The sequence below is a fragment of the Primulina eburnea genome, chromosome 2 (genome assembly GCF_022965805.1).
Source record: "Primulina eburnea isolate SZY01 chromosome 2, ASM2296580v1, whole genome shotgun sequence".
NCBI classification, from domain to species: domain Eukaryota; kingdom Viridiplantae; phylum Streptophyta; class Magnoliopsida; order Lamiales; family Gesneriaceae; genus Primulina; species Primulina eburnea.
The window spans coordinates 8541118-8553962 of record NC_133102.1 but is presented as its reverse complement, the minus strand read 5'-3'; the positions used below and the strand labels follow the sequence as shown (position 1 = coordinate 8553962).

Here is a 12845-nt window from a genome sequence, read left to right as displayed (position 1 = left end):
TCGTACGTCTGGTTGCTTGTAATCCAATTATCGATTTTAGTTGATAAATTTTATGCCTATATTTATGTCAAACTGATCTTCACGTTTTTAGTAAAATTTTTAGTTATTACATCGTCATATTTGTCTTTAACATCAACGAGCAGATACAGCCTCAATTATTTGGCTTGTCCAAATAGAAACAACATTTGAACTCAAAAAACAATTATAATATAATTTCACGACCTAACGCTAAGCCGATCATTTATAGTATTTTTTACAGCTACTGAACAAAAAGGTAGAGATGGGTTATGCTTAGTTCTTCCTCTTCTTTGACTCGCGCTTTTTTATTCGTGAGGATGACTTCGAGGATTCAGGCTCCTCGTCGTCCATCAAATGTGGATAATCTTCAAGGCTCGCGAAAGGAGAGACTCCAGAATTTTCGCGGGTTTTCCGTTTCTTTGTCTTTAGTTCAAAGCGCTCATCATAAATATTCCCATCATCTGCTTCACCAATGGCAACATCAATACCACTGTCCTCGGAACTAATTTCAGCATTCACAATTTCTTCATAAGCAACATCTGAAGATAAGTTCGTTTCTTCATCACTGGCATCACCAATCAAGTCATCATCATCCTCATTAGCAATTTTGTCCAAATCCTCGTAGTCATAACCACCTTCTGTCTCGAAAGAAGGATTTCCAGAATCCAAGAGATTGTTAATCTCTTCATTGTCACTTTCATCCTCATCTCCATCAACACCAAATATCTCTTCAGCAGCCTCATCATCTGCTGTCTTCTTCTTTTTCTTTTTTGGTTTCTTTAAGGAGTTCATTTTGTTCATGTAAAACTTGTGGAAAACAACATCCTCAGGGGGTACATCATCTTCAGCAAGTGATATAATTTCTGCTCCAACCAACTGGTGGTTCATTTCAAGCTGGAGGAGACAGGTAAGTTGTAGATTATTTGTGTCACCAACAAAATATCAACTTGCCATCGTGAAACAGTGGCATATCTACAAGATCCACTTGGTATGAATGTAAAGCTTATGGAAAACAAACAATAATAGGGAAAAACCTTAATCCAAATTTTCATATCTAAAATATCCTACAACCATTCTCCAACTTTTAAACAAGAAAAATCCAATTCATCAGAATTTAACTATTTCTTCTCTGAGATGCCCTTTTGTTTCTTTGATGATAAGATGATATTAATTATAATTTTATTTATAATAAAAAATTAAATCTCTAATAAAAACAGGTGATGGCGTAGAACTTTTATGTTTATTTTTATAAACCGGGCTTTCTAATACAAAGAAATGGTAGAAAGGCTTTTAGGCAAGTTTCCCAATATTAGTAGTTAATATCTGCAGTATTATCTAAATTGATCAATTAGTTTCGGATGAGTAACTCAAAATAAAAAGCCATGAAAAAGTATGGACTACATCACACACTTTAGACTAATTGTTATATTGATAAATGAAAGATTAGGAGCAGAATTTCAATTTTATCATAAAAAAGAAAACGAGAACATGTTAAAAAAAATAGATAATGACACTAATAACTGTGATTATTGTGAATGAATGTGGGGCACAGAATAACTAACCTTCTTGGCAGGTTCAATCTGCGACGCACCATGCCATGTATTTTGCCTGGCCTTCTTTTCCATGAACTTGTCCAGGAAAGCACCAAGTGAAAGGTCATTGATCGGATTGCCATTATACACAATATTGACCCCAGAAAGAAGGGTTCTGGCCATTGCAGCAACTGATGGGTGCACGTGAGAGGCGAGTACCGTTAGCTCCCACCAGCCAACCAAATCCGCATTACTGTTGCTCATGGAAGTTCAAAAATATAAGAATACACAAATGAAAGACGACTAATCCAGTTAAAATTGAAATAGAACACAAATAAGTGACACAATAATGACAAATTACTATCTAACATGAACAAAACTATACACATACTAGATCTTGTCCATAGTTATCAAGGGTTCAAGGCGCATCGAGGCCATGGAGCCTGAGGAGCAAGGTGAGGCACGTATCTTACCGAAGCAGGCCACATTTTTAAATTTTAAAAAATATATTTACCTTAGAATAAATATATTAAAATACGAAATCACATTGTGACGTAAAACAAAAATAATTAATAAGTTTATAATAATTAGTACGATGAATAAAATTCTTCAATCATCTAAATCAAGTTCATCTTTTTCCACCGAATCATCAGAGAACCCACTTGTGTTCTTCTTGGACTTCGTCATTTTCTTTATCAATATTAATTTCTTCGTCATCTTCATCCAAAAGATGTGAAATCGGTCTTTTTCTAGTTGTTTTGGATGTAGATTCGCTCATCTCGTTCTTCTGATTAGAGCTCTCTTCTTCTGATGTTGGGTGGCTAGGGTTTGGGTTTGGTTTATTTGTTTTAAACAAGTAATTATAAAAATTCACCCAGGCGCGTTAACTTCCAAGGCTGGCCAGACGAGTGCCTAGACTCGCTTTAGTGAATCGCTATGCCTGGTGGACTCGCTTTAGTGAAACGCTGCGCCTGGTGGACTCGCTTTAGTGAATCTCTGGGCGCAGGGTCCTAGTCTGGTGGCGCCTCCGCCTTTGACAACTATGATCTTGTCCCCATTTTTTCCTACTTTTGGAGGATAGCAGGCATCATTACTCGCGAAAGATCCCATGTATGTCATTGAGGGGCTTAAAATGCATGAACTTCCACCAGCGAACATTCACACAAAACTTGCCACACCACTAATCACTCAGTTGTACACATGCAGTAAAACCACTCAAGCTAAAAATGCACTAGAACCAAACAGCAAGTACATAAAAATTACCAATAATTAGGTTCCCTATGACGTGGGTTGTACCCACTGGGTAATGCAGGACCATCATTTAAACCATGAACTTTGTGTGCTCCATTGCCAGATGTCAAATTAAAGCTTTCCACTTTTTCTAGACCACCTTTCCCAAGCAAATCATCTGATTCATTCAAACTATCATATTCGGAACTAGAAGCCACAGAATCATCTTCATCGAGTGAAGCATCACTATCACCATTACACTCATTATTCGTTTGCACAACAGAGTCTTTATTGTCTGTCTTATCCAGTTTATAATTGACACGATTGTCGTCATCTTCTCGAACGTCCTCAAAATGCTCAAGATCTTCATCAGCAACAGAAGTTTCATTTTGAAGCACCACCTTCCTGCACAAGGATTTTCGATTTCAACTTCGAATAAGATCATTTTATTTGATCAACACACACAAGCTTACCAAAGAGGAGGGCGTGCTCTAAGGACTTCAGAGAGCATAAAAAGGCATCCACATGCATACTGAGGCGCCAGCTGAAGAGCAACCTACTTGGCAACATTGGAGTCAATAGAAATAATAATAATAACTGAATGTTATTGCGAAATTTGATTTCAAGGTGCTAATAACTTTTGAAGTTATGGAAAGTAGAAATGCAGCAACACCGCTAACAGTATTATTTTGTGTCTGGGTGTGATGCTCTGTATCCACACAAAACAGCAGCTCAAGAACACTTAAATTATGGATTGACCAAGAATTGAATTGAAACTGAAATTCATTTCTTCACTAACCTGTAACAATCGCTTTGAGAAAGCAGCAACTCGCTTCATATTAACATCATTCTTCATCGACCTTGATAGAAGCCCAATGAACATTTCCTCCTGGAAAATTTTAAACAAAACATCATATAACACATACATAAAACAGTAAAGAGACATGCCTTAGGATGATTCGTTATCATTTTTCAACTAAATTCTATGTCATCCTTAAGAAAGGAACTGATAATGGCAGAAGAAGAAAGGAACTGATAATGGCAGAAGTGAGTAAATATCAAAGTGTAAATCATCAACCCGAAAGCTAGCTGATAGCAAGTGTTCTAAAGTTGCATGCACGTAATCGTTGTAGTTGCTTTCACTTGGATGGTCATTTAATACGGTTTATCAATTGTGAAGCCCATAACTGAAGAAAGTAGTCGCTTCTCAGAATAACAAAAGAAGCACAAAACTCTGGAAAAAAATCATTCAGAAAGGTTTCCGGAATACAAGAACATTCCATAAGTGAAAATTATTAACTGGTTACTTTCAGTTAAGAGTTAAATAAAACAAAATAAATATATAGCATAATACTAAAAGGCAAATTATTTAGGGACCTTGGAAGAATTCATCGCAGAGGGAAGCAGTAGTTTTGAGTACAAGGCACGATAATAACGATCACTGACTATCTGGTTTTTGGAAGAGATTTTGTCAAGAAGCATCAGTGCTTGAACTCCAACATTAAAGTTCTTAGAATGAACCTGAAACCCAGAAATCAAATCTGCTGAGAGCCTGAGATTATTATCTTGAATAAGGATTATGAAAAATCAACTAACAGCTGCAACTTCCAAAAATTATAATTCCTAACATCCTCAGGCATACCAGTTGAAACAATAGTGGTGCCTGGACCTCGATCACATCATCAGTTTCATCACTGGAAACAAAAGGAAAAGCTCTATTAACACCCTGCAACAACAAAAAAAGGGAGCTTGTAAGAACTTATCTGGAATTTCTTGTGTTAGGCTGCAATAAACTTGCATGTGTAAACTACTTTTACTTGGATTCTTTCAGTCAATGTCTGATAATATTTAGAGTTCGACCAGACAATTCTAAAGCCTGCAATGAATACTTAAAATCCAATATTAAAAAGAAACTTTATTCTGAAGTTAAGTCTCGAGCATCACTAATAGATTACATTAATAGTCGATTCACATGAAACTTTCCACGGTTTACAGATAATTATATTAGAGAAACAGCTTTTACAAACCGTTAATAGAGCTGATAATATCCGTGAGTCCATCTCAAGATGTGTATCTGATGAGACTTTTGTTTTATTCACTTTCGAGGATATGAAAGTTTTTCTGTCTTCTTTGCCCTGCTTTGCCACAGGTGGAGCTGTACTAGCCTCAGAAATCAAAATCTGTTAACATATTATTAGAATTCTATTAAAATCCATATGCGAGAGAGGACTTAAAAGTCACCATGTTAATGTTATCAGGCAAAATAGTTGGGATGACATTTGGATGAAATGCAGGTATGGTATAGAACCCCTAAACATAAAAAAATGGACTGAAACTTTCACAGAATCCATAAATCTTCTGACAATACCTTAAAGAGAGCAAAATAGATATCTATCAACCGTTTTGCAGCTTTTGGACCATCTCCCTTGTGACCCAACCGGATTTGACTTAAGAAGTTCACCTGTGCAACAATAGACATCAAAATACAGACAAGGTTAACGACAAAATTGACGAGATAACATTGACCAACTAATTATTACAGAAACAGAAAAAAAAGTGTAACGATGCATACAGGCAACAGAAAAACAATACTTTAGACATCAAAAAATTGTTTGAAACAGATTATACACAGTATTTCGAGCGAAGTGTAAGACATTTAATTGGAACAAGTTGCAAGAAATCTTAAATTTCAACCGCTGAATAAGAATAGTGCTTGTGGTAGAATTAATTTTAAACTGAAATGAGAAACAAATCATAAAAAGTAAGCAAGGATCGTCTGTTAACTAAGAAAATACGGTCTATGTTTTGTTTGCCTCTTCCTTATTGACATAATTATGGCAGATTTTTCATGACATTTTATTTCCCTTTCGAGGTCCATTTTACTTTTTTATTTTTTAGTTATTATCTCTCAATATTCATGTCTTCTTCCGTTGTTTTAGCTGTTTCTTCTTGATACAAGTGCGTGTAGTAGGCAACATCACTGTTGTTCCTCATGTTACTCTATAATCATCTTCTTTCAGTTATCAGACCATTCGCTTGTTTATCAGTCATACCAGCATAGAAATGAATAAGACTGAACCACGTGGAGCAAGGATGACTTTATTAGAAACTCTCATTAGTGTATGCATGCTGCCAGGTTAAAGAGGACAAGAGGAATGTAATTGCAATAAGAGGCCCAAAAAAAAATTCAATGATGAAACGGACCCTCAAAACTTGCCAATTCAAATCTTTACAGGAGCAAGATGGAAATTTTGTTTTCTAGGACCATATTACAATGATCAATATATCAGAGACACGAGATTCCACGCGGTTGTGGTCTGTGGATAGCATTCCAACAACTTAATGCAACCTCCACCAGACAACAGAACACATGAATACTGTTATATCAATAGCTAACAGGTGAGGCAAAAAATAAAACCAAAAAACTAAAACATACTGCATGATATTTGGCTCGTAATCCTAGACGAGGCCGAAAAAGGAAATTATCCACTTCGTCAATCACAACTCCCTGTAAAAATTCACAGGAAATCAATTACCCTTAAAGTGAGCAAATTAGAAATACAATGGGATAAGCATTTCAGATCAATGCACACTCTCTATTAAATCATGAGGTAGATAATAATAACTGATAAGAAAATTGTAAAAGACATCAAGCTCGAAAAGGTCAAAGCTCAAGTGATGCCTCACCGATTATTGGTTAAAGAATCAATAATCACACCCCAACCAAAGACCACTTAGAAAACACACAGACTCATTCTTACACTATGCACTTCCAAATAAACTATCTACTATTTATTATTTACTATTAACTCAACATAAACCTAATCCAAAGCCTATTTATGTTTCTGACAATACATATGCTAGAGAAGTTCATTACACCTACTTACAGACAACTACAAAGTACAAACTTTCTTCCAAAGACAATGTGGGCCACTATAATGACCACATCAGTCTCTTTCATTATATACCCCTAGGTTTGCTCTTGTACCATTTTGAAACAATAAAATGTCTCAATATTAAAAATTCACCACCAGCCAAGATAGCAATCGAATGTTTGATTCAATAATTCAAAATAATTTGCAAGGGAAGTTTATATCATAAAAAGACATTTCCAACATCAATCGACATGAAAATGTTGGTTATTCAAACTTGTCATTTGCATCTGAACACTCTTTCTATCTTTACACTGGACTGGCACAAACAACATACTTTATGTCATTCCTGGAAGCACAATAAATAGTTAAAATTCACCCAAAATGACACAGGTTAAACTCATACCGAAGTCTCAGAAGTAGACCTGTAACAATACATATAGTTTTACAAGTGAAAAGTTTGCAAAACAACGAAGATAGATTATTAAAACCAAAGAATAAAGTGTAATGGAGTTATAAGAATACCAAATTTGATTATTCAATCACAGAATCTAATTTGTTTGGTAACAACGGCCCCTTTGGAAATGGCTTTATCGAGTATCACTATGCAGCATGACAGGGTACAGACTAGGGAAAGCAATAATCTTACTGCATCTATCACTTAATGCAAGAAACATCATAAGCAATATATTATTTTGTTCAAGAAAATTAATGTACAGAGGCTACAAAAGTACCTTCATATTTGGATGGTCAGCTAAAAGATTTGCCAAGTGATAATCTGCATTTGATGCAACTTTGTTTTCAGGATCTCCAAGCTGTATTAATGCCAAGGATAAGATCATAACAAAAAATATTCATTATGACATGTGTAATTGGATGAGAGAATAAGAAAGGGACCTTGTTCACCAATGACGATAGTATACGGCGCTCTTCTTCTGATTTACTGCTCAGCAACGAATACATGGTCTAAAAACAATGGATCAAACATGAGAACAAAGGAATATTCAATAACTTGTCTTCATTTAGTATGAGCACATACATATTAGTCCCAATCACATCAAAAATTCATTAAAACAAAACAGTTACATGTAGCAAGTTAAACCACAAGGATCCCTATATTTTGTATAGTAAAAGAAAAGGAAACAGCGTGATTAATTTATTTTAGTGCTTATATATCTTATAAATCCTAGCAAATACATGTGAGCAATCAAGGATGCGTAAACCACAAGGATTACAACAAAAATTGTAGATCAATTAGCAACCTTCAGAGCCATGTTCTTGAGATTGTCTAGAACATCACGCGAAGCTTCCTCAAGGGCAGAAACAAAACGTCCATACCTGCAAATTAACAAGCAAGTTGTATGAATCCAATAGAATCTATTCAACAGAAAAACTTTGACCAGTTTATATTGCCCCGGATTTTCATGATCTTATTTTACTATTTTACAACTCACCAGTAAAATGACTCATCACAAGTATCTGTCTTGGAATTAAATGAGATAATATTACCTTTCCTTTAATCTTTCCTCCCAATACCAGAAAAGTAAAAGAGAGTAGTCATCTTTTGTATCAGAGAGGCAATTTAGGGGCCGCTGAAATAGCATCTTCAGCTTGCGATCTGGTAGTAAACTGGCAAAGTAATGGAGCCACAATCAAATAAACCATCGGAGCCACCATGTAATCAAATAAATGGTAAAGACGGTAAAGATCTGATTGTATTCGTAAAACATACATGGCCTGAATTGGGTACTGCATATAATTTCTTATTACACAACAAACAAATACAAAGAGCTTCACAATTCTAGAATAAATGCTACTTCTCATGCCCCCATACTGTTTCATTCAATGTCATTACAAAAGATAATTTGGAAATTGGAAAAAAATCATAAATGGAAATTTTTTCTATTGAAAAAACTAAAGGGAGAAAAGAATAAATGCATCCTCACGTAATAAATAGTTCTTTCAATACTGCAAAGGCTGTTAATGCATGTCGTTTCCCAATTTTTGATGTCACCATTCCTGCATAAATATATATATTTTTAAGATCAGGCAATGGACATTAGCTGAGTCATCAGTAAATCGGCAATAATAGTTTTTCATGAAAAGCTAAACATCTGTAGCTGAATACGGTGTTAGAGATGCCCCAAGTTGAATAATTTCTTATACAGATCAACTTGCATCTGAAACTAATAACCTGCTACACTACCTCGAGGGACAGATCTGCATTATCACATGCTCTTCTCGGAATCGTCTCAAACATAAATTATACCCACAAAAACTGAATACAGATAAAAATGAAAAGTTACCTATCCAAACTAACTACCTCCAAGAATTCAAAAAACAACCCTCTCCCCACAAACACAAGGTTATATAAATATTCTCCACTTCTGAATCCAACTTACTGTTCACCAATGCATGACAAAACAACAAAAAAAGAAAACTGTTTCTCAGATCAAAATTCTAACAGCCAATATAAAGCAAACATTACCCAAAATCATATCAATTGATCTCAAATTCGCTACAGCATTATCCCCAACCATGACCGACAAGGCAGACACCTTATCTGCAGCAGTCCCCGACCTTTGAGTAGCCACAAGCATCTTGATATCCCCGCTTTTCCCCCTGGAGGAATCGTAATCTCGGGTATATTGCACCAACAGCCGTTCCCCCAACTCTTTCTTCTTCTCCACCAAAGTGTTCCATTCCTCCACACTATTGAACTCAGGTCTCTTATTATCGCCAATCACCTTTTCCTCCAGCTCAGCAACATCATTATACCACACGCCCAAAGCATTAGCTTTCACCAACGGAAGCTTTGGGAGGTTCTTAAATCTGCTATCGTCCTCCCTAAACAAATTACTACTGTTTAAAACACTGTTTTGAGCTGGAGATTGAACGGATTTGCGTCCAGGATATGATTTACTGTCTTTGTTCTTAATTTGGCTACTCTTCTCCTTCAGGGGCCTGTTTTGGTAGGAAACATTGGGCGCTTGAGTACGGGGTTTAAGTGGGCCCTTTTTGCGAAAATCAGCGTCGTTGAAGCCAGAGGAAGGGGCGCCGCTAGAAGGGAAGCCGAGGGATGAGGCAAATGATGCGACATCAGACTGAAGGTCCACAGCTTCATCAAGGTTTTTCGATTTCTTAACAGACACCATTTACGGCTCTGAACTTGAAAAATAGCCCTGTCGGGCGGCAGCGGAGGCGGTGGTGGCGGAGGAGGAAGAGAAAAATAACGATGAGGGATTAGGGCTGGGGTTTTGCAACTTCAGATGGGCGACGTTTAGAATAACAAATTGGGCTGAAGAAATTATAGCTCTATTCTTAGTCAAGCCCATTGGAGTTCGATATTGAAATACATTTTAAATATTTAGATATGTTTAAAATATTGTTATTAAAAATGATTTTGTTATATCGAAATCTAAAATAATTTTGTTTCAAACTAATATTAAATTTTTTAGTCATATGATTAAAAAAAAAAATAATTCATATTCAAAAAAATATTGAATTTGGTTTAAAATTTTCTGATATAATAACTGATAAAACTCAGTTACAAAGATTTTTAGGGAGTTTAAATTATATTTCTTATATTAAAAATTTAACAAACGACTTTGCTATCTTATATGATAGATTAAAGAAAAAGCATTTACCTTGATCTGAAAAACATACTAAGGAAGTAAAAAATATTAAAGAAAAGATTAAAAATCTTCCTTGTCTTATGTTGGCAAATCTCCAATGAGATAAATTGTTGAAACTGATGCTTCAGATATAGGTTTTGGAGGTATCTTAAAACAGATAGATCATCAATCAAAACAAGAATATCTTATTAGATTTTATTCTGAGAAATGGAATAATGCCCAGAAAAATTACTCTACTGTAGCAAAAGAAATTTTAGCTATTGTAAGATGTATTTTAAAATTTCAAGATGATTTATATAATCAAAAGTTTATCATAAAAACTGATTGTGAATCTGCAAAATTTATGTTTAATAAAGATTTTAAACATGATGTTTCTAAACAAATGTTTGCAAGATGGCAGTCTCATTTAGCTCCTTTTATTTTGAAATCATTTATAAAAAAAGTGAAGATAATCACTTACCTGATTTTTTAACTCGAGAATATTTATCTTAATGTTTTTATTTACAGATATGAAATCTCGAAATTAGCTATTATATGTTTGAAAATTTAATATTCAGATGATGTTTGATAGAACTTATAAAATCTCTGAAATAGTTTTAGAGCTTGTAATTTCTGAAATTTTGTTTGGTAATTTTAAAAAAACAACTTATAAACTGTTTAAAAAAAAATTGGATAACCACCTTATTTTTTAAGATCTTATTTGAATATCACAGTATAATAACTAAAAGAAATCCAAATCCAGCAAATTGAATTAGTCAATGCGTTAAGTAATCTCCTTGCATGACCGCGTCAGGAATATTTTAATCAATAGTCTCGGGAATTTTCTATCCGCTCATTCGCTAAAATATGTTTATGTTAAATAATTGACGGATTGCGGAAATAGTTAAAATATCTCAAACATATTCATGTTAACATAATACATAAATTGATTAATAGACAATTATTTTTTGTTTTTAGTATATATTCTGTTGTAATTATCAATTAATTATAATTACACTTCTATTAATAGTATTTTAATAATATTAGTGTATATCTGAGACTTGGAATAAAATTGAGCTAAGTAAAAGAGGCATTTAATTTTTGGAATAATGATTCATATGAGATTTACATATGGAAGTTGTACAAAAACATAAAAAGCTTTAAAAAAAATATACCAAAAAAATTAAACAACAAAGGATTTTACCGATATATACATCAAAAACATAAATTCATAAAAATCATCTACAAATTCCTTAAACATCATTTCTCGACTAAACATGCTAAAGAGCTACAACATGAATTTACAATTTCTTGGTTAAACTCGAACACCGTGTTTACATCTCCTGGTTCGTCTCTTACCTTATGTTTTAACCAAAAAAACCTTATATTAATTCTTAGAATTCCAAAACTTAAATAATATTTTGTTATCTCATATTGATTCCAAATTACAAATAAATATAGATCATATCATGTTAAGGCCATTATTTAGCACAAATAATTTAGCATATCGTTCAGGCTAATCTATCTCTATGTATTATTTAATTTTAAATTAAAGAAAAAAATTAAAAATTAAACTTACAAATTGATATATCAGCAAAACTTTGAGCTTTTATTCAACACTTTAAATATATTGCAGGGAGAGAGAATGAGAGCAAACTCAACTGTGTCCCTCTAATAAAAATACAAGCTATTTCTATATGGAAAAGTCGAACATGAAACCCCGGATTCTAAATCTAAAAAATAACAATGTTGATTTTATATAAAAGCAATTAGTACAATGATAATACTAATGGGAACCCATTTTTAAAATATATTAGAGCTCTTTTAATGAATTCTTTAATTCTTCAAAGGCATTATTGATGAAAATATCTTCACCTATATCATCATCTGGATCTTGAGAGTCTTGATCATCACGTGCTTTCATTAAATTGATAATTGAGTATCGCTAGAGTCTGAAGCTGTAATGTCTACCGTTTTAAAAGTGCGAAAATATTTTTTTAAAGCTCGCAATTACAAAATTACAGTTTAACATAATCATATTCATTTGCCAATAAAAGTAGATCAATTTAAAAATAACCAACGTCATCTAAAATCAACGTAAACATGTAAAAATCGTAATATCCTCAATGTATAAAAATTGTTTAACTCCTCTCAAAATTCATAACTCAATATGCAGAAAAACGTGCGGTCCTCAGGTTATATCACCGCATTATGGCTGCCTACTCAGAGTTCAGCACCTCCCGTATCCTGCTCAAAATGATCACTGCATTAGTGAGTCTAAAAACTCAACACACATGTACCAATAATAACAAGTACATATACGTAGCACACAGCAGTGAAAATTAGCATAATCAACATACATTTCATGTCTGCAGTAAAGTCGTATACGTAAACATGTCCTGTCAAAACGTGGTCAAAATCATAGCATGTAACATCATATCAGCATATACATGTTAAAGTTCTTAATTTGAATTTCGTTCATTAGCTGTGACTTTTGTATTATCAAGTCAGTCGATGGATCCATCTACGTGTAATCGTGGTACCCGGCGGTGAGGATCATCAGCGACATCATTACTCGC

At 34.0% G+C, this 12845-nt stretch overlaps 1 protein-coding gene across 1 annotated transcript; it reads right to left on the bottom strand.

The window, feature by feature from the left end:
- Positions 1-61: 61 nt before the first annotated feature.
- On the bottom strand, positions 62-9953 carry LOC140822914 (protein SLOW WALKER 2). The gene is made up of 16 exons (XM_073183888.1): positions 9141-9953; positions 8599-8671; positions 8162-8281; positions 7915-7990; positions 7550-7618; positions 7387-7467; positions 6217-6288; positions 5149-5241; positions 4808-4960; positions 4423-4506; positions 4158-4301; positions 3580-3669; positions 3254-3336; positions 2814-3185; positions 1581-1803; positions 62-912 (listed from the first exon to the last, which is right to left on the bottom strand). The coding sequence occupies exons 1-16, from the start codon at positions 9805-9807 to the stop codon at positions 292-294; spliced, it is 3021 nt and encodes a 1006-aa protein (XP_073039989.1). The 5' UTR covers positions 9808-9953; the 3' UTR covers positions 62-291.
- Positions 9954-12845: the final 2892 nt, after the last annotated feature.

What these genes read in the sequence shown, in the direction of transcription:
- LOC140822914 (XM_073183888.1), bottom strand. Translation starts at nt 9,807, where the DNA reads ATGGTGTCTGTTAAGAAATCGAAAAACCTTGATGAAGCTGTGGACCTT. An exon ending in TATTATCAGCTCTATTAACG is followed by an intron (nt 4,507 to 4,807) that starts GTTTGTAAAAGC and finishes TTGTTGTTGCAG; the next exon opens with GGTGTTAATAGAGCTTTTCC. An exon ending in CTGCGATGAATTCTTCCAAG is followed by an intron (nt 3,670 to 4,157) that starts GTCCCTAAATAA and finishes AAAATTTTCCAG; the next exon opens with GAGGAAATGTTCATTGGGCT.